At 35.7% G+C, this 19,243-nt stretch overlaps 6 protein-coding genes and 3 long non-coding RNA genes across 12 annotated transcripts; 4 read left to right on the top strand and 5 right to left on the bottom strand.

Moving 5' to 3' along the window:
• Window positions 1–1,553: 1,553 nt before the first annotated feature.
• Window positions 1,554–2,228, bottom strand: AT3G61660 (uncharacterized protein; the record flags this gene model as incomplete). Of its 2 annotated transcripts, none has more annotated exons than NM_001340115.1 (1): window positions 1,554–2,228. In NM_001340115.1, the coding sequence occupies one exon, from the start codon at window positions 2,093–2,095 to the stop codon at window positions 1,676–1,678; it is 420 nt and encodes a 139-aa protein (NP_001325625.1). The 2 variants fall into 2 exon arrangements, with proteins under 2 accessions (NP_001325625.1, NP_191725.1); NM_116031.1 differs by having other exon boundaries at window positions 1,676–2,065.
• A 772-nt stretch (window positions 2,229–3,000) lies between these two features.
• On the top strand, window positions 3,001–6,135 carry TUBG1 (gamma-tubulin). Its single transcript, NM_116030.2, has 10 exons — window positions 3,001–3,334; window positions 3,510–3,822; window positions 3,927–4,327; window positions 4,466–4,519; window positions 4,594–4,698; window positions 4,801–4,875; window positions 4,968–5,012; window positions 5,148–5,276; window positions 5,367–5,471; window positions 5,548–6,135. Exons 1-10 carry the CDS (start codon window positions 3,206–3,208, stop codon window positions 5,614–5,616), a joined length of 1,425 nt encoding a protein of 474 aa, NP_191724.1. The 5' UTR covers window positions 3,001–3,205; the 3' UTR covers window positions 5,617–6,135.
• AT3G09685 lies at window positions 5,732–5,970 on the bottom strand. Its single transcript, NR_141555.1, has one exon. It is a non-coding gene; the product is annotated as an other RNA (long non-coding RNA).
• A 1,057-nt stretch (window positions 6,136–7,192) lies between the features above and the next one.
• Window positions 7,193–8,176, top strand: AGP20 (arabinogalactan protein 20). Its single transcript, NM_116029.3, has 2 exons — window positions 7,193–7,702; window positions 7,825–8,176. The coding sequence occupies exons 1-2, from the start codon at window positions 7,588–7,590 to the stop codon at window positions 7,932–7,934; spliced, it is 225 nt and encodes a 74-aa protein (NP_191723.1). The 5' UTR covers window positions 7,193–7,587; the 3' UTR covers window positions 7,935–8,176.
• Window positions 8,177–9,491: 1,315 nt separating this feature from the next.
• On the bottom strand, window positions 9,492–10,482 carry AT3G09665. Its single transcript, NR_141553.1, has 2 exons — window positions 10,068–10,482; window positions 9,492–9,619 (listed from the first exon to the last, which is right to left on the bottom strand). It is a non-coding gene; the product is annotated as an other RNA (long non-coding RNA).
• On the top strand, window positions 9,565–9,970 carry AT3G09675. Its single transcript, NR_141554.1, has one exon. It is a non-coding gene; the product is annotated as an other RNA (long non-coding RNA).
• Window positions 10,483–11,689: 1,207 nt separating the features above from the next.
• On the bottom strand, window positions 11,690–13,219 carry CRF6 (cytokinin response factor 6). The gene has a single exon (NM_116028.4): window positions 11,690–13,037. The coding sequence runs from the start codon at window positions 12,941–12,943 to the stop codon at window positions 11,996–11,998; it is 948 nt and encodes a 315-aa protein (NP_191722.1). The 5' UTR covers window positions 12,944–13,037; the 3' UTR covers window positions 11,690–11,995.
• An 893-nt stretch (window positions 13,220–14,112) lies between these two features.
• RRP41 (3'-5'-exoribonuclease family protein) lies at window positions 14,113–17,002 on the top strand. Of its 2 annotated transcripts, NM_001125406.1 has the most exons (12): window positions 14,113–14,382; window positions 15,137–15,195; window positions 15,296–15,360; window positions 15,450–15,496; window positions 15,589–15,649; window positions 15,742–15,783; window positions 15,863–15,927; window positions 16,015–16,093; window positions 16,188–16,224; window positions 16,314–16,516; window positions 16,601–16,690; window positions 16,788–16,996. In NM_001125406.1, exons 3-12 carry the CDS (start codon window positions 15,307–15,309, stop codon window positions 16,833–16,835), a joined length of 726 nt encoding a protein of 241 aa, NP_001118878.1. In that variant the 5' UTR covers window positions 14,113–14,382; window positions 15,137–15,195; window positions 15,296–15,306; the 3' UTR covers window positions 16,836–16,996. The 2 variants fall into 2 exon arrangements, with proteins under 2 accessions (NP_001118878.1, NP_191721.1); NM_116027.5 differs by lacking the exon at window positions 14,113–14,382 and having other exon boundaries at window positions 15,025–15,195; window positions 16,788–17,002.
• Window positions 16,986–19,233, bottom strand: AT3G61610 (Galactose mutarotase-like superfamily protein). Of its 2 annotated transcripts, NM_001340114.1 has the most exons (9): window positions 19,177–19,233; window positions 18,627–18,718; window positions 18,474–18,548; window positions 18,323–18,379; window positions 18,075–18,238; window positions 17,863–17,997; window positions 17,671–17,773; window positions 17,477–17,576; window positions 16,986–17,396 (listed from the first exon to the last, which is right to left on the bottom strand). In NM_001340114.1, coding segments are annotated over exons 1-9 (936 nt in total). In that variant the 5' UTR covers window positions 19,178–19,233; the 3' UTR covers window positions 16,986–17,187. The 2 variants fall into 2 exon arrangements, with proteins under 2 accessions (NP_001327278.1, NP_191720.1); NM_116026.3 differs by having other exon boundaries at window positions 18,627–19,233.
• Window positions 19,234–19,243: the final 10 nt, after the last annotated feature.

Raw genomic sequence — 19,243 nt, 5'->3', positions numbered from 1 at the left:
TGAAACTTATTAGTGGATTATGAAGAAAATAAATAAGTTGGGGGAATTTTGCTTTTGCTTTATTTATAACAACCATATACATAATAGCTTTTCTTTATAGCTTCTATGTCAGCGACCACTGAGGTAAAAAGAAAAGCAGGGTTTTGGCCTTTGTTAAAAGATGTGACAGAATAAAGATTTATAGCATTCATCAATTACACGAAATCAAAATGGCAGAGAAAATTAAAACAAAGTAAAGAAATGAAATGGCAAACAAAAATATAAAGAGAGAGAGGAAATATTCGTAAATTAAAAGGTCAAAGACGACGAAACGTTAAATTAAAGTGGTCCATGTGTATACTTTGGTGGAGCCCAATGCCACACCAAACGACCCAACCCATTCGAAGCTTCACCACATTTTCTTTCTCGTGTGTGTTTCTTTTGACTGTTTTTCTAACTCTTTTTTATGACTTTCACTTTAAGAAATTGGATCTTTATCTTACTACTAAGTCTAAGTGTTAACCACAGAGGAAGAAGAAGCAATTTAGGTGGATCATTTTACGGATTTGATTTTTTACTTTGATCTTAACAAAATTGCTTCTTTTGGTAATAAAGTAATTAAATTTATAAAACTTTAAAATGAAAATGTGGAGCCCATAAAAGATCTCTGAAGTTGATGGAGAACCATAGAAACGAGAGACTTAACTGCTTTTTGAGACAACAATTGGTAATGGATTATGCAATTATAGCTATTGGTCTATTTCGCATTCATTTTACACTTTCTTGTGATTTTAATTATTGTGATTTGTTCCTCTCTTTTCTTTCTTCAGCAGCCTTTTGTACTCTTGATGATGTGAATTGGAGTGTAATATAACACCCCTCAATGTTGTTAATATAAGTGTTTCAAAAATAGTCTACTTATATGATATAAACTAAAGTATATGGAGGAACAAATTCGAAGATGCTCGTTGTTATCATAAGCTTTAATACTTTATTGAGGAAGCATTTTATGTTGTAACGGCTAAACTATACTCAACAAGAAAAGGTAAATTCTAACGGAAACAATATAGCCTTTAATTCTGTTCAAAGTTATAGAGATGGGCCGTTACAGACTTTTATTCAAGAAGCCCATCTGCGCATACTCAACACTTTTTTAAAGAGTAACAAATTACACAAATTTACCAAGTTCCCAAGACCTAAATCATTGACTGAGTCAAGAATCATTTGCAATTTGCATGTTAGAATATTGTCAGAAGAATCATGAAATTTTCAAATTGCTTCACATGTTTTGTCCTTTGTTATTCACTTGAGGATTTTCTATGAAGTTCATATTTTTCTTCTGACACCCCGATGAACTGTTAGTAAAATGGCAATTGCTAAACGACTCCTATATCATTCTATCGCTATATATCTCATATTCCCCAATGTAAACGTTGATTGCATGTTGATCCACGTTTCACTCTTTGCCTAAACGTTTCAGAGACGTATGATGTGATGGATATTAAATCCATGAAATTCTTCAACTTAAACTAATTACTCTGCATTTAATCCATAAGTCAATAAAATGTATTTCCCGTTTCATTACAGTTTATTCGATTAAATTTTCAAATTAAAAAACATGAGCAAGTAATATACTTAATTATTATTTTACGAAGGATCAAACAAATACTAAAAACAGAAAAAGAAGATATGAAAATCACATCTTCGAAGAACCAGATCTTGTTGTAGAAATCCTTATCTTAGAGAGGATCCGACAAAACATATTCTTCTTCTTGTTGTTGTAATTATCGACGACAGCTTCGGTGTTTTGCTTTCTCTTCCACCATTTGGTTCCAAAAGCACCGCACAACAGTTTACCAGTCGTCGAATCAGAGGAACAACACAGATCAACGACGGTGTTGGCCCCACGATTGGCCTTTTCTTCCAGATCAGACGGTCTTCGAGAGCAGCAAACTTTTCCGGCGCCAGCAAGAGAAGGTAGAGACATGAAATGGCGTTCAATGATGTGAGTAAGAGAAACGAGCTCGTAGGAATCATAGAGTGGACTTCCACAATCCCATAGTATACGATCATCATCATCAACCATATTCTTCGTTTTCTCTGTGGTCTTTTTCATGAATGATGTTTTTGGAAAGTGGAAGTGTGTTTCTCGATGTAGATTTCTGACAGTGAGTGCGTGTCTTCTATTGAAAGTGTTTTAAGGTTTTTGTTTTCTTCCTCTAGTCTTTGTTTTTGGTCGAATGGACTTATAACAGTCAAGCTGGCGAGATTTGTTTATGTTTATTTGACGATTATTTACCTTTAATGGAGGTTTTTTTTTTTGTTGTTAATTACTCGTTAATGAATCCGGAAATTGGAGAATATAGATACACTACGAATTTGATAAAGGGAAATATGTGATTATCATTTTACCATTTTAGTTGGTTTAAAGAATGAACTCTTCCAATTTATCATTTTACCATAAAGGGAAATATGTAATTTAAATTTTTAATTTTATGTTGAATTTCAATTTAATCATAAATTTTCGTTGACTAAGTTGGTTAAGACATGTCGTTAGAAATTCTTCCAATAAAAAATCTTAGATCTTGAAAATAGATTTCCAATTTTTTTTTCTTTTTCTTCGGATTCTTGCTTCTTTTTTTAATTTAAAGTAATTTTTCGTCTCTAAGTCGACAGATAGCATCGAAAAAGAAGAATTTGTATCTCAATTAGCTTACTCAACGAGAATTCATGATTAAATTGAAAAACAACATAAAATTAAGGATTTAAATCACCATACCCAAAATTCATATTTTAAACTAACGAAAATGGTAAACTAATGATTTAAATGACATTTTTCCCATTTGATAATCAAAAAACTCTAAAAATTAATCTTAAAGTTAAAAGTTATTATTCCATCCTTTACATGCAAAATTCTTCCTTTTTAAGATTTATTGGGCTGAAGAAATACAAAACGGGCCTATAATTGGCCCAATATGAGTAAGCAGACGTTAGTTAGCTTAGCTGAGAGAGTGTGGCTTTAATTAGAGCATATGGTTTAGTGTTAATCTATGCAAAAATTTATCTTCTCCGTCCGCAAAAATTCTTTAAAGCATTGGATCGAGTTTTAAAAAGGTATCCGCGCCAGAGCTTAATTTAATCATTTTCATTTCTTCATCATTCATCATCTTCCTCACAGTCTCGAAACCCTAGTTTTGTACCCAATAACAACTTTCTGGGTTTAGAAATGCCTCGGGAGATAATTACGCTTCAGGTTGGACAATGTGGGAATCAGATCGGTATGGAGTTCTGGAAACAGCTTTGCCTCGAGCACGGTATCAGTAAAGATGGTATTCTCGAGGACTTCGCTACTCAGGTCCTTCTTCTTCTGAACCAACCAAGCCTCTCTTTATAATTAATTGTCTACTTGAATTTCTTAGGTCTTATTGATTCGAAATCGTTGTTTCTGGGTTTCTATTAATCGACAATTGAATACCCATTTGGGATTAGTGGATTAGTGGATTTTTGATGTTTTGATCTTGTTTGTGAAGGGAGGTGATAGAAAAGATGTGTTTTTTTACCAAGCGGATGACCAACACTATATCCCACGAGCTCTCCTCATTGATTTGGAGCCTAGAGTCATCAATGGTATTCAGAATGGTGATTACCGCAATCTCTATAATCACGAGAATATCTTCGTTGCTGACCATGGTGGTGGTGCTGGTAATAACTGGGCCAGTGGTTATCACCAGGGGAAGGGTGTTGAAGAGGAAATCATGGACATGATTGATCGAGAAGCTGATGGAAGTGACAGTCTTGAGGGTTTTGTTCTTTGCCACTCTATTGCTGGAGGCACTGGCTCAGGTAAATGATGAGGCTTTCTTCTTTTAGCATTCTCATGTTTTTTCACTGCTTCTTCTGATGTGAATGACTCCCTCCATCTCTCTCTCTCTTTCTTTCACATGAAGGTATGGGATCTTATTTGTTGGAGACTTTGAATGATCGCTACAGCAAGAAGTTGGTTCAGACATACAGTGTCTTTCCCAATCAGATGGAAACGAGTGACGTTGTTGTCCAGCCCTACAACTCACTTTTGACGCTTAAGCGGCTTACATTAAATGCTGATTGTGTTGTTGTCCTTGACAACACTGCTTTGGGAAGGATTGCTGTGGAGCGTCTACATCTGACAAATCCTACCTTTGCTCAAACGAATTCTCTAGTGTCTACTGTGATGTCTGCTAGCACAACAACACTGCGTTATCCAGGATACATGAATAACGACCTCGTTGGCTTGCTTGCATCTTTGATCCCAACACCAAGGTGTCACTTCCTCATGACTGGATATACACCATTGACTGTTGAGCGCCAGGTAAGATATCTCAACGAGTTTAATATCACAAAATAATTTTATGGGAAGCGATCATTGTATCTTGAACATAAATTCTACAGTGTGCAAATGGTTTTTTTGATTGATTTCCTGCTCTATTAACTGACTTGTTCTTGGCAGGCAAATGTCATTCGTAAAACTACTGTGCTGGATGTTATGAGAAGACTTCTACAGGTGAGCTGTTTGCCTTCTCCAATCTTTTTCCGAAACTTGAATCGGTTGTGCTTCTAACATGATTGTATTTGCAGACAAAAAATATCATGGTTTCGTCTTATGCTAGAAACAAAGAAGCTAGTCAGGCAAAGTATATATCAATATTGAATATAATTCAAGGAGAAGTCGATCCCACTCAGGTACTTTTACCTAGCTGTTTTTTGATCGGACACATTGAGGATGAATTGGTTATTCTTTCTTGCTGATGTAATCTGCTCTGTTATTTCGCTACTTGATACTAGGTGCATGAGAGTTTGCAGAGGATACGAGAAAGAAAGCTTGTTAATTTCATTGAGTGGGGACCTGCAAGCATACAGGTTCTAACCTAATTGTGTCTGCAAATTAGTTATTGCTTTTGGCTTCACCATGGACTTGAATCATAATTTTTTCCATATCTTACTCTCAACAGGTTGCTCTTTCCAAGAAGTCCCCATATGTTCAAACTGCCCATAGGGTAATCTTATATCACTCTATATCTATCTGTCATACTGAGAGTTGCCGCTCCTTACAGTTAATGTCTTAGGCTGCTAGTTCCTGCTTTAGAAGATTCAACAAAGACTCTTATTTTATGGTGTATTTGATATTTCAGGTCAGTGGTCTTATGTTAGCAAGCCACACTAGTATCAGGCACCTATTCAGCAAATGTTTGAGCCAATATGATAAGTTGAGGAAGAAGCAAGCTTTTCTAGACAATTACCGGAAGTTTCCCATGTTTGCTGTAAGTTGACTGCTCAAGTATAATGGCTTTGTTTGGCTGATGTTTAGTGCAACAAACCCAGCTTTGACAGTTACATGTTGATATGAACAGGACAATGATCTTTCAGAGTTTGACGAATCAAGGGACATAATTGAGAGTTTGGTAGATGAATACAAGGCCTGTGAGTCTCCAGATTACATCAAATGGGGAATGGAGGTATATAAGCTTTTCCCATCAATAATCTTACTTATGGATGAACTCGAAATGATAACTGTATCTGTGTCTGTCTCAGGACCCTGAACAGCTTATGACTGGTGAAGGCAATGCTTCAGGAGTTGTTGATCCGAAGTTGGCGTTCTGATTATTATATAAAAACAAAAACCAGAGTAAGTCGCATGAAGTTTCACTTTTAACTGAGATATTTCAGGTGATCATAGGATTACTTAAAAATGGGTTTTGGTAGGAGCAGTAGTAAGTGTTGGCACGTAAAACCTTGGAATAGTGGTATGATGTGGATGAGTTTTTTAGTCTGTTAGATGAATGTGTGTTTCCTGGGATTGAGAGCACACAAAGTTGCATCTCCTCACTCCTCAGGAGAAGGAATCTAGAATTGTAATATTTATGGGTGTTTTAGCTCATGTCTCTGTGATCGGAGTATCATGTTCTCCATGTGTGGTTAAAAGACTCGAAAACTCTAGAAAGCAAGAAGCATGTTGTGTTGATGAAGGAATTGGGTTTAATGGATTCTATTTTCTTTGTATATATGCTGTGATCTAAACTTTTACTAGTGCCGTGTTGATCATAGTAAATTCTATCGGTCAACTCTCCTTTGAGTTTCTTTTTGCATACGACGCCGTTCTGGAAGCAAATCAAACTTAACCAACAATATAAAATCATATTTATAAAAAAAAACCTTTGCAAGTTGAATTGAATTTACTTACTATATAAGAATTTAAATTTCGTGGACCTCATATTTTATAATATAATGGGATTAGGTAACAAATTACACTAATGATTTTCCAAGAAGTCGTTTTAGACGCGAGTATTTGTAAATTAGTAAGCAAATAATAAAAAGAGATGTTGACAAAACGATAAACAATCCGACATCAACTGCGATTTATTTGGCCTTATGATGAATAGATTTTACTTTTTAGATATCGAAAGTGTATGTTACTTTGTTTGTTAGCTAAGTCCTTATCTTTCTTCTTATTTTGAAACTAAGCATAATCTTACGAGTAAAAACCAAAATCTGACTAAAGACCTATAACAACACTTACTTACTAGCCGTTACATATGTTTCACTCAAAGCATAAATTTTTATAATAACAATTTGTTTTTATTCTCGTATCAATAATTTTTTTTAAAAAAAAGGGGAACAGCTTGGCGAATTATTCCATTTTTTTAATTTAAAAGTAAAGAACTGAAAAAGGGGGAATCTCAACATCATCACATCACATGGCCTCTTTCTTACTATTATGTAACTCAATTATTCCCTCTGCAATGTTTTTCTGGTCCCTAACTATAAACATCTTTTGTGATGTTTGGTACTAAATGATATTTTATTTATTTACAAATAGATAATTATGCTAGTAGTAGTACCATACTAGAATTTAAAGAAATATATGTGGAGGCTGGAGAGAGAATTACAATTTGGTTTTGCATAATTATGTAGAAAGGTTTAGAAAATATCTAGTAAGGTGAAGTTTTATTGTCAAAATATTAGTATGAGTTTTGGAACAAAAACTAGTTGATCTCTTGTGTAATTAAAGCGTGTTGTAGTAATAGTAATAGTAGCAAAAGAAAAGAGATTTCAAATGGGAGATGCACATATGGACACGGATTCGTACAAAGGTTAGAAGAAACACATGTTAAGGTTTCAAAGAATAAAATCCACCCCTGTTTAATGCTCCTATACACGAAAGAGCTCTCAACGCGTAATATCTGTCAAATTTTAATTCAGAGGACGTGTTAAATTAGCCATAACTTTAGTTTAAAGCTAAATTTGATAATAATTACAATAAATTCCAATTCCATTTGTTGAGGGAATAGAAAGAAATTAAACGAACCAACTAGGAACGGTCATTTAGCCAGAAAATGACACATGTCAGTTAACTCCTTTGAACAATTGACAGAAAAGTTCTAGAGTGGATTACCGGCTATACCCGGTAAACAGTCAATTACTATAAAAACGCGTTATAGCCATATATATGATCCAAAGGGGTTTTTGGTTGTCCGTGTCGTTCGTCGTCTCTCTCGCCGGACTTGTTCATTCAGATTTCGTCTCTCTCTCTCTCGTACTCTTCTTCAATTTTGTCCTCCGTAAAATCTTGAGATGGCGTCGAGGAACTCCGTTGCCGTAATCGCTTTATTCGCTTTCGTTTTCGCCGTCATCTCTCCATTCGCCGGCGCTCAATCCTTAGCTCCTGCTCCTTCCCCCACTAGCGACGGTAATGTTTTCCGATTCCACATTCTCTCACCAGATCTGATATTGTTCTCTTAACATTGCATTCAGAATCAATTAATTTTGGGGGAAATTAAATCTATGATTGTTTGATGATTGATAACACAGGAACATCGATTGATCAAGGAATCGCGTATTTGCTAATGGTGGTGGCGTTGGTGCTGACGTATCTCATTCATCCTCTTGATGCATCTTCTTCCTCCTACACCTTCTTCTAATCTTTTGGATTTCTAAATTTGAGAGAGTTTATGAGTTCTTTAGTGTTTCAACTTTCCTATTTTCAGTGAACACAAACCTCTTTCGCTAATATTCAGAAATTAGAGATATCTTTTTTGTTATTTTTAGATTTGTTTATTGATTTATGTCTCCTATATAATTTGTTTATTGTAAACGTACCCCTTTTAATTATGTTTATTGCCAATGTTTCCAATACTTTAAAAATATTCCAAAATTGTTACTTACTTTACTGTTATTAACACACATGCTCCAAAAGTCTCACCAAGCATGCGCATACGCGTGGTTGCTAAATGCGTGTCATAAACGTACCGTTCAAATCTAATCGTCGTTTTCGTTTTAAAGTAAACGCATGTTGTAACGCTTTTCTATAGACAAAAACGCTTTGAATGACACGCATTTTAGATACCGTGCTCTCAGTGATCTGGGCCTTATATGGGCCAAAAGTTTTCCGTTGTTGAAAGGAGCCCATTTACATTAGAAGTGTCAATGATGGTATGTATATACTATACCAAGTGAGGTTCTGATAACAAATATTGTAAATTACTCTGAAGATTTTTACCGCAAAGTTGTTATAACTACATTTAATTTGGTGTATTTGAGAATAAGGATTTTCTATTTCAACAAGAATGAAATCTCTTATTAATGACCCAATTTGAAACATGAATGAGAGTGACTCATGCTTCATTCATTTTCTTATTTTATTCTTCTTCTTGACCTACAAAAAAAGAAAAAACAAGAGTATAATAAACGGTATGAAATCTGTAAAGGGGGTGTCTTGAGGAGATCTAGTTGGGGCCCGTAGTAGATTAGATTTGTGGCCAGTGGCAACTTGCCTCACCTCTCAATCTTTTGTGGCCCAATCTTTGACCAGTTCGTTGTGCACGATATTTGGGCTTATTAGACCCGCTCTTATTACTCATCTATAATATTTAATGTACTTCTAATTCAGTTTGAATCCAGTTACTCGAAATTTCAACTGAAAAAATATCAAGATTGCAATAAACCTGTATCTGTATCAGATCATAATCATTTTAGTCATATTAAATTAGTTAAACATATTAAAGCTGAGTTTTATTTTATTTTTTTAATTAAGCTAAGTTTGTCCTTTCATTTTTATATTAGACATGTTGCTTTATCTAAATTGTTATACATCCTATTGAAAACTCTTAGAAACTTAAAAAACAGTCTCGAACGAGTATATTATCCACCCAGTTTGAATTGAAATGCAGAAACATAATTGGGTCACCGCTCATAATAATAATTGAATTGAATATTTGATTATTATTCGTATTAATTTCTTGAATCTTGTTCCCCTTTGTTTTGCATAATATGGTCGGTCCAAGCTGCAGGCATTAAATGCTCCGATGTTTTACATGTGTGTTGCAAGTGGTTCTGAGTATGTGATCAATCTCTATGTTTTGTTTTTGTGCGTATTCTTTCGGATTCCACAACTCTACTGGTAAGAAGATTTAATCATGTCCATCCACTATAACCACAAAAACAAATAAATGGATTCGCAGTTCTTGTTATCCTTTTGCCCCAAAATAGGTGCGTAGGACATTCGATATTGAATTCACTATGGATACTAACTACATCCCTTATATTTTACTGATCTGATTTCTCTCTTCTTCCCGCGCTCAGTACTTACTTGTACTCAGGGTAACTGTCTCTAACTTCTAACATAAGAACACACACATCTTTATTATTTTTTCTTCACACCATATGTATTTTTAAAATATTAAGGTTTTAAAAAACAACATGAACGTGACCAGGAAGCTTCTGAATGAGTAGTTTCTCACTCGAGAAGCCAAACCTATGGGGAATATCAAATGCTGCAAAGGATCGAAAATTGTCGAATTGGTCAAAATATTGACCTTCAAAAGACCAAACTGTTTGTGTTACTCTCTTTAGTCTTTTTTGTTGATTATTTATAGCGTGAGGATAATATTTTAGTTTTTTTTTTCTATAGGGAGGAGATATTTTATTCCAAATTCTATTTGCAAATTAGTGGGGGAGGAAATGTATTAACTATAGAAAGGAAAATAGAGTGAAGACAGGGAATAAGATCAACGAGACAAGGTCGTGAGGAAATTTCAAATCTATTGGAAGACTCACCTGTATAGAGATAGATAATCCAATTCTTTTAATCATGCCATTTTGTTTTTTAATTTTTCTTTTTGGAGGGGCCGAATCATGTCATTTACCCCATCTATAGATAACCAGCACTATTAAGAGGGGTGTTAAGAATTAAGATGGCCGATTTTATTTTATTTTATTAAGAGAAGCAAAAGTTAGTTCTTAGTTAAGATTTTTCTAAATAGGGATTCTTGAAGTATTTTTGACAACAACAAAAAAAAAGGGATTCTTGAAGTATATGTATCCTCAATTGTCCTTATAACTCTACATAAACTTATAATGGTTTATATTGAAGTATTGAGCTAAAGTTCGATGAATGAGGCCATGGAGCTTAGATCGCTAGAGATTTGTCCCATTTTCTTGGATGGACCATGGTACAAAACAGAAAACAGCCATTTAATTAGAAGACAACGCACTTTGTCCTTCGAAACTGATGTATACCAAACTCTATTGTCTTTCTATACGTAGACTACGACCAATTTTGACAGGATGCAAATGTTTATTGTATCATATATATAGATATGTACATATATGAAAAGGTAGAAGTACTTGGTTATCTGTTATAGTTAATATGAGAACGTGAAGGATGTTTTTATGAGTGGAGACACAATTGGTAGGGTTAATATAGGATTCAATGGTTTGGTTTTTCACATGAATGGGCTTTGTTACTTAAGTAGAAGAAAACAACAGCAGACACGATAACATGTCCCTCGGCGATACCTTGAATCTTCACTTCACCCTACACCCACTCATATCTATACGAGGATAATCAGTTAAATTTTGACCATATATATTATTTGTTTAACCCATTTAGAATATGTTTTTTTTTTTTTTTGAATATGTTTGTTTTATTACTATCAAATTTAAATTCGAATTTAATCTTATGTTTGGAGTAAAAAACGAACTGCGTCGTTGTCGTAATCCACATGCAACCCATATATCTACCGTATAAAAAATATGGAGTCTATAGTATGAATTAAATTTAGATTTTTTTTTTTATCAACCATATATTAATTAAAAAATAACTCCATGATAAAATTTAAAAATTTAAAAATTTTATTTATCATAAGATTTTTCACAATTTGTCACATACTTTATATTAAAGATTTATGTTATATATAAAAAAAGGATACGGATTTACATTTAATACACTCAACAAAACCAGCACCAATTCTACATGACTGAGAACATTTTTGTAGAAAGCGATAAGTAAACCATGACATCGCTTCATAATAATTGGTAGATAGGAGCACCACAGTTTTATTTTATTTGTCACAACAAAACAACAATTGCATATGCAAAAAAAAAAAAAAAGAAGAAGAGAGGTGTTGGTGCATGGTGATTACTATTTAAAATATAATTTTTTATATTTTAAAGTACTATATATATAAATATTTTTTGATCTCTAATCACAAAAGATGATATCAATAATATGATACAATCATTCATTTATAATTAGTCAAGATCATGACTTTTCTTGAATTTCCAAGACTGTTCTGACAATTCTATTTGTGAATAAGTTTTTTTTTTGTTTTTTTACTTCGAAGTAAAGACTTGTTTCACTTGTCGCATAATCATAATAAAATTCCATACGATTTGTTTTTCATAAATAATTTATAGACATAGAAACACATTTATATACTGCTTCCTACCGTTGAGACAATCTCAGAGAGAGGAACCAAAACAACGAAAGGTCCAAACCTTGATAAACATTAACATACTTATCTTCTTCTTAACTAAAATATTTACCCACAAATTAATAAAACAAAACCCTAGTTTTTTTGGGTTTGCGCTTCAGTTGATCTGAACAGTCCACGTCATTCAGACTAAAAAAGGTAAGCCGACGGTCACGATGTATCCACGTCATCATCACCACACAAAAATTTCCCCAAAAAAGAAGAGATTTTTAATCGAAAGAGTGATGATGATGGTCGAAGAAATGATCCACATCCCATGGAGAAGACTCGAAATCATCAATCAAACCAAACTCGAAATCTTCAGTTTCGTTTTCTCCTTGTTTCGAAACCTCTGTGTTTGGTAACAACGTTGATTGGATTTTGGTTTCTTCATCGAGAAACAAAAGGTCAGGGGCAATTTCGGTATCCCAAAAACATTCGCCGGCGAGAGATAAATCCGGTAACAGATACGGATCCGGGAACACCAAACCCGCCGACGATTCTTCTTCTTCTTTTATAACCGTCGACTTTCTCTCCGGAGATAGCTCGATCGCTTCAATCTCATGCTCTGTTTCCTCGTTGACGTTGAATCTTAGAACAGAGGTCGGTGAATGAAGGCTCTGCCGAGAATCTCTACCGTAATCGCAGGCGGAAACCGTTTGGAGATCGATAACCGGCGTTGGCGTCGGCGGAGTTAGGAAATTCGTGAGCGCTTTAGGTCCTTTGAGATGAATCGCGGCTCTATCGTACGCTATAGCAGCTTCCTCCGCCGTGACAAAAGTCCCAAGCCAAATCCGAGTACGGCTCGACGGATCTCTAATCTCCGCCGCGAATTTTCCCCAAGGTCTCTGTCTCACGCCTCTGTACTTTTTAGGCTTCACCGACGTCGACACGTCATCTTCAACCACTACGCTTTCCTCCTCCTTGTGCTTACCTTTCCTCGCCGCGGTGGAGGAAGAAGATTCACCTTGGCAGAATCTAATCTCCTTCACGTATCGTTTCACTCTTGGAACCACCGTGACGTTGTTGTTGTCGTCGTCGTCGCTAGACGAGTCAGTAGCGAAAGGATCAGTAACAGTGATACGGACCAGTCTCGGAGACCCGTTAGATGGTGTAGCTGCTACGTTTGTGACCGTACGATTCTCTGTGAACTTCACTCGTCTCGTTCGTCTCTCCATAGAGAGAGAGAGAGAGAGGGAGTTAAAAAATGAAGAGAGGTTTTTTTCACTGTTTTGAATTTGCAGAGAGAGAGAGAAGAAGAGTCAAAAGGTTAAAGAAGAATCGCCGTTTCTCAGGAACATCCTTCTTAAATACTATTAACTCATCACTATTTTTGGAGATTTTTGTTTAGTAACGTGATTTTTTCTATGTAATTAATTTAATTAGATTTTAACTGTTACAGAGAAATTGATGCGTGTTCAACACTATTCATATGATATGAGACACTGACCCAATCAAAACTCATTCAACCTTATAACTAAACGTATCTTAAAATATAGTTGGTGAAATGACATACGTTTATCAAAGCTTAACCTATTGAAATTTAATCCGGTTAATGGAGTTTATAAACCGGGAATTAGATTTGGATTTAATGTAAAGAGGGACGATGCTTAAGGGCGGTTTCGTGGCGGCCAATGGGGGATCCAGAAACGGCTTTCCGCATCTCAGATTGAGACGTTAGATTTATGACACGTGGTAGTTACCGTACCGAAAGTAGAGCCAATTGTCCTAATCTATAGCTTGGTCTCCAAGCAACTTTTAACTCTTTTACGCGCGGTCTGTTTTACGTTTGCTACACGCGCCGGCTAGTGGGCTCCACGCGTGTGAGATTGGTCACGAGTATGTGTCAATTCGCATTGACCCAATATGGAAATTGTGAAGTTTAATGGTAATGAATCTAACGATGTGTTTGAAAGAGTAATAAAATCTCGTCTTTAATATTAAAATATATTTTTAATTTCGGAAAAAATTTATGATCTTTTGCTTGGAGACCAAGTCTCTTATCAGAAACTTTATTAGAAAAAGCTACTATTAAAAAGGTAACTAGAAATTAGATTTCCATAGTTAATGGTTGAGCTTTGACTAGATTTGGTCCTAAAATAATAATTGAAAAATAAGCTTTTATTATATCGATAATTCTACAAGTTAATATACCAAATCTTGTAACTTACAGTAATTCTATATTGTTTTATTTTGAACCTTATATAACTTACACGAATTCACCTGTGATTTTATAAAAAGATACATGTGATTTCAAGACTTTTTTTTTACGTGGGATTAGTCAGGTACTCGTGTTAAAAGTTAGACCTTAAAAATAACAGTCAGTTTGATTTAATAATAGTTAGTAGTATGTATATGGAACATTAAGTCGGAGAGGGGTTAAACTCTAGTGTATCGGGTTGCTTGGCATGGAACAGATATCGCGGAACCGGTAAGTCGGAGTGGTTAGCTTTCTGGGAGAGTTGTGGTGGGTTGGTGCGACGGCGGAGATAGGTGCAGATGGAAACCGGAATCTTCCAGCTGCGTTTCTCGATCCGTCGTCTGCGGCCGCAAAGCTGTGATGCTTGAGTCCGCCAGATATAAGGCTCCGACCACTCTGCTTCCGACCAGCAGCAAGGTTCGAACCTCTTTGTTTGTCGGTGACTTTTTCTGTTTAACCTATTTTGTAACTGGATTTCATCTGTGTATTGGGTCTTAGCCCATGCCCTATTGGGTTGTTTTTAATATATTAAAAAAAAAAAAATTGTATATGGAACATTAAATTGCATGACATTCGTTAGGATAGTCGTAGTAGGTACTACTTTTACTAGGTAGAGACTAGAGAGTGGTCTCTCTTAAATTGTCTAATATGGTTTTGTATACTTTTTGATCCAAACATACATACATAAAAAAAGAAGATGTTAGCAAACCTTAGTAAATAATTCCATCATCTCCTCCGTCAGGAACCCGTCATTTTCATATACCTCACTTTGCATTCATTTGTCGGCATTGCCACACGTAACTCCCGACACGTTGATACTACTATCAATATACTATTGACTTAGAAATTGATCTAGATACTATATTACTATTACTAATACATACTTGAAATAACAGAGTCAACAAGAAAAGCCTTGATAAAAGAAAACAACAACAATTTGAGCTATACTTTTGAAGGGATCTCACTCTTAATTCTCTTATTGCATGCATGTTCCCGCAATTTTGAGCTTTACTTTTCTTTGCAAGCGAATTACCAATTTGCCTGGCTTCATAAACTAGAAGTTATAAAAAAAAATCCTCCTGTGATTTGACGGTTTTACCCTTAAAATCTCACTTAATTCACAAAAAGGAACCAAAAAGCCCTAATCTTTATGTTGTCGACACTCTTTCAGTTCTCTCGACGCCGTCCATCGCCCTCCGTCATATCGCCGCCGCTAAAGTACTGGCAGAGGTAAATTCGTCTCTTGTTCCCTGTTCTGTGGGATCAGAAAGTATTAAACTTGTTCTGTTTCTGTCTTTCATTGCTCTCATCCTTGATTATCTCTACCTAGAGTTCACAACAATGGAGTACGTAAACCCTGAAGGTCTTCGATTAGATGGTCGCCGATTCAACGAGGTATGTTTGCATCTCTATTCACTGTCTTTGTAAGCCACTGCCTTCACAAGTTAATCGGTCTATTCGTGATTGCTTGTAATGAATCTCAGATGAGGCAAATCGTAGCTGAAGTTGGAGTTGTTTCTAAGGCTGACGGGTAAAACTCAAAATCTGTCTCTTATCTTTTTCCGTATCTCAGTTCTATATTCGGCACTTTTATATGAACAAAAATTCCAACTTTGTTTCCAGTTCTGCTGTCTTCGAGATGGGTAATACCAAAGTAATTGCAGCTGTTTATGGTCCAAGAGAGGTACTTGATTACTCTGTTACTCACCTATCAAGATTGATACTTTAATTGTATAATTCAGCGAATTGGTTATTTCTGTTAATGTGCTCCTTCAGATTCAAAACAAGAGCCAGCAAAAGAAGAACGACCATGCAGTGGTATGTATATGCTTTGATCTTGTTTAGTATTGTTCTTGGTGAATATGGAATGCTTATTGCTAATTGTATGTTTTGGTAGGTGTTGTGTGAGTATAGTATGGCTCAGTTTAGTACTGGTGATCGTAGAAGACAGAAATTCGACAGGTTACATTTTACTATATAGCTGAGAGACTCTTTGCTTTTTCTTACGAAAATCATAAAGTTTGAATTGTTGTGTATTATGATGGTCAGGCGATCAACAGAGCTATCTCTTGTCATCCGTCAGACAATGGAAGCTTGCATATTAACCGAATTGATGCCTCACTCTCAGGTTTACTTTTTACTCTCCGGCGATATTGAAATCTAAATTTTCTTTCTTCCTCCTCCTTTTGCTTGCTTCCTGATGAATTGTTTCCTTTATGCAGATCGATATTTTCCTTCAGGTTCTACAAGCTGATGGAGGTAAAATTAAACTAAACCTCTGTTCTGAAGTTGACCTTTTGATCTCTTTCAATCTCTGATCAGCCATTAGTGTTATGTTCTGTAATCAGGAACAAGATCAGCTTGTATCAATGCCGCGACTCTAGCTCTAGCAGATGCTGGAATTCCAATGCGTGATCTCGCTGTTTCCTGTAGTGCTGGATATTTAAACAGTACTCCTCTTCTTGATCTGAACTATGTTGAAGACAGTGCTGGAGGAGCTGATGTAACCGTCGGTATTCTACCTAAATTAGACAAAGTGTCACTCCTTCAGGTTTTTCTTCAACTCTTCATATCAGATTTCTATACATTCGCATTCAGATGATTCTAGACGCTTACGTTTGGGTTTAATGTGTAGATGGATGCCAAGTTACCGATGGAAACATTTGAGACAGTGTTTGCATTGGCTTCTGAAGGTTGCAAGGCAATTGCAGAGAGAATACGCGAGGTAACAATGGACTTCTGAATCTTTCTAAGTTTTCCCTTTCCACCATTGAAAAGCGTTCTTTGTTTTCTAAGTCTTTGGCTCTTCTGTCTTTGTGAAGGTACTTCAAGAAAACACCAAACAGCTAGAGTATCGCCGAGCTGCATAAACTTTAGAGTTAGAGAAAAAAACGTAAAGCTCCAAGATTTTTGTTAATTAGATTTTGCTGTTGTTTGTGGAAGTTGAGGATAAAAAGCTAGTAGTGCAAACTCTTTTTGGGAAAAATGAATCAATTTGGTAAAAAGATCAAACTGAATCGATTGAACACAACTTGTCCTCACATTCTTACATTAAGCCGAGGAAAAAAAAGACCAGAGGCTTTTTCTGTCACTACATCACAAGACTGGTCTGAGAAATCACCAGGTCATAAGCTCTAATGTGATAAAACAAGAATCAACAAAAAGAAAGAGATAAAAGAAACGGTGGCTCTGCTCTTCCAATGTTGCATACAGAAACTAGAGTCAGAATCCCTTGCTCTGTAGTTCGAGTTGATCGAAGCAGAAACTGGATTTAACAGCGGTCAATATTAGCCGGCCGGTCCATTCTTCTCCTGGCTTCAAAGTGATCGGTCTCTCCACTGCTGCACCATCCACACAAAGCATGCTTTTGTACTCTTCATCACCAAAATCCGCCATTGTTTTCGATTTCTTCTCCCATGGATTCCACACCACTGTACCATCCATCACGATTAATGAATCATATCATATACAACAAACAAGTAATCGAAACGAGTTGTTGTGCGATTATTACCGGTGTCTGGAAGTCCTTCCTTTCCGATAACATATGTTCTTTTCCGTTCATGATCAAGAACTGCAACCACCTTTGGTGATCTAAGGTATGTCCGGTCCATCTGAAACATGAATCAAAAGAAACTTCTGATATGAAGTAACCGAGCAAAGATACTTGTTCACTATCGATAACTGCAGAATCTTGTTAAGGTTTACCTCGGATTCAAAGGTTATTGCATCGCCTTGTTCAGTCAAAAGCTGTCTTTGGCTGAGGTTGTCTAAGTAGTCCAATGTCTCCAACCCTTCAATTCTCACTTCACTGTAGAGAAGAAAAGTAAACATTGTTGGGTTATAAAGATTTCACCAAACACTGAATAATCTTTTGCTTGACTTATTGAAGAGTAATACCTTATGTCAGAGACAGAGAGGTAGGTGTGATATGCAAATGAGAAGCTAAAAGGCTTGCCATTGATGTTTCTAATCCGAGAAGTCAATGTTAAGTCGCCATCTACAGCAAGCGAAACCCTAAGACGGAACTCGAAACTGCAAGGGAATAAGCATAGAATTTTAGAATCTCTGTCAAGAGGAAAAAATGAAGAAACAAGTGATGAGGAGATTACCTATGAGGCCATTGCTTTAAGTCATCTTCTGATGGTTTCAAAAGAAGATCAACAAAGGATTTTCCTAAGGATTCGTTTGAGTTAAGTGGAGGTGGGTTCTCATCGATTACCCAAATTTTGTTCCTTGCAAACCCATGTTGATCCAGTGATCCACAATCCCCAAACTTCACAAACACACACACAAAACTTCAATGAAAAAGTGATCAACAAAAGATCTCAGTTCAGTGAGCGCTACTAGTAAATTTTACCTGCGGATAACAAATCTGAATCCCTCCACGCATTGATTTTGGGGGTTTGAATATAGCCTAACAAATTCATAACAATATAAAAATCAGATTTTTACTTTTTATGTTTCAGATTCTTCACAATGTATCAGGGTTTTGTAGTGAGATCAGATACCTTATTGCTAGTGAAAAGAAGCTCTTCGCCTAGTTCATTCCTCCATGAAATCACTTGTCCTCCATGTAAACTTATCTGGAAAATCAAACACAGAATAAGCAAAAGAAGCTCGAATTTTTATCAGACAAGAATGGTTGGAGAAAAAGTGAAGACCTTGGCAGAAGCACCATGTGGGTTTCTGAGAAGGACTTGGTCAACGCCATTCCAATCTTTGATTATCTCACTTGCTTCTTTTTGATCCCACACTGTTGCATATTGACCCATTTTCAATTTTGAAAACCTCAACAACTTACACACTGACAAGTTTTCTGATTTTTTTCCACAGCCAAAAGAGAAGAAAAAACGACAAAAGAGCTTTTCTTTGTCACAAAAATCTCATGAAGACGATGTTACTAGATCTGGAAATCTATAGCTTCTACACTCTTCACTCAAGGAAACAAAAAAACATTAAAAAAAAGAGACAAGGAAGGAGAAGAAGAAGAACACATGGCGATAGAAAGAGCAAAACAGCTATCTTGATGTTTAGTAAATTAAATTAAACCCAGATAACTCTCATTTTTGGAAGTTTTTCAATATATATATTATATTAATAAAAATCTCAGGTTTGCTTTATAAAATTGGATCTGAAGAAAAGAAAAACTAGTTCTTATGGAAACAGTTTGATGAACTTGAGAGTTTATATTTAAAGGAAGAGATTAAATACTTGTTGAATTTAAGGAGATGGACGAGAGAGGCTACGTGCATTGCTTTCAGATAGAAATGGGCGGAAA

This window comes from Arabidopsis thaliana, chromosome 3, assembly GCF_000001735.4.
Source record: "Arabidopsis thaliana chromosome 3, partial sequence".
NCBI lineage: Eukaryota > Viridiplantae > Streptophyta > Magnoliopsida > Brassicales > Brassicaceae > Arabidopsis > Arabidopsis thaliana.
The sequence above is the reverse complement of the archived record's forward strand: the minus strand, read 5'-3'. Positions and strand labels throughout refer to the sequence as shown.

Bases quoted from the DNA above. Each gene is read 5' to 3' on its own strand.
- TUBG1 (NM_116030.2), top strand. From the start codon at position 3,206: ATGCCTCGGGAGATAATTACGCTTCAGGTTGGACAATGTGGGAATCAG. The intron at 4,876-4,967 runs GTTCTAACCTAA...TACTCTCAACAG, and splicing joins GGGGACCTGCAAGCATACAG to GTTGCTCTTTCCAAGAAGTC. The intron at 5,013-5,147 runs GTAATCTTATAT...TTGATATTTCAG, and splicing joins ATGTTCAAACTGCCCATAGG to GTCAGTGGTCTTATGTTAGC.
- AGP20 (NM_116029.3), top strand. From the start codon at position 7,588: ATGGCGTCGAGGAACTCCGTTGCCGTAATCGCTTTATTCGCTTTCGTT. The intron at 7,703-7,824 runs GTAATGTTTTCC...TTGATAACACAG, and splicing joins TCCTTCCCCCACTAGCGACG to GAACATCGATTGATCAAGGA.
- CRF6 (NM_116028.4), bottom strand. From the start codon at position 12,943: ATGGAGAGACGAACGAGACGAGTGAAGTTCACAGAGAATCGTACGGTC.
- RRP41 (NM_116027.5), top strand. From the start codon at position 15,307: ATGGAGTACGTAAACCCTGAAGGTCTTCGATTAGATGGTCGCCGATTC. The intron at 15,497-15,588 runs GTAAAACTCAAA...CTTTGTTTCCAG, and splicing joins GTTGTTTCTAAGGCTGACGG to TTCTGCTGTCTTCGAGATGG. The intron at 15,650-15,741 runs GTACTTGATTAC...GTGCTCCTTCAG, and splicing joins CTGTTTATGGTCCAAGAGAG to ATTCAAAACAAGAGCCAGCA.
- AT3G61610 (NM_116026.3), bottom strand. From the start codon at position 18,737: ATGGGTCAATATGCAACAGTGTGGGATCAAAAAGAAGCAAGTGAGATA. The intron at 18,239-18,322 runs GTAAAATTTACT...GTGTTTGTGAAG, and splicing joins TTCAGATTTGTTATCCGCAG to TTTGGGGATTGTGGATCACT. The intron at 17,577-17,670 runs GTAAACCTTAAC...TTCATGTTTCAG, and splicing joins CAATAACCTTTGAATCCGAG to ATGGACCGGACATACCTTAG.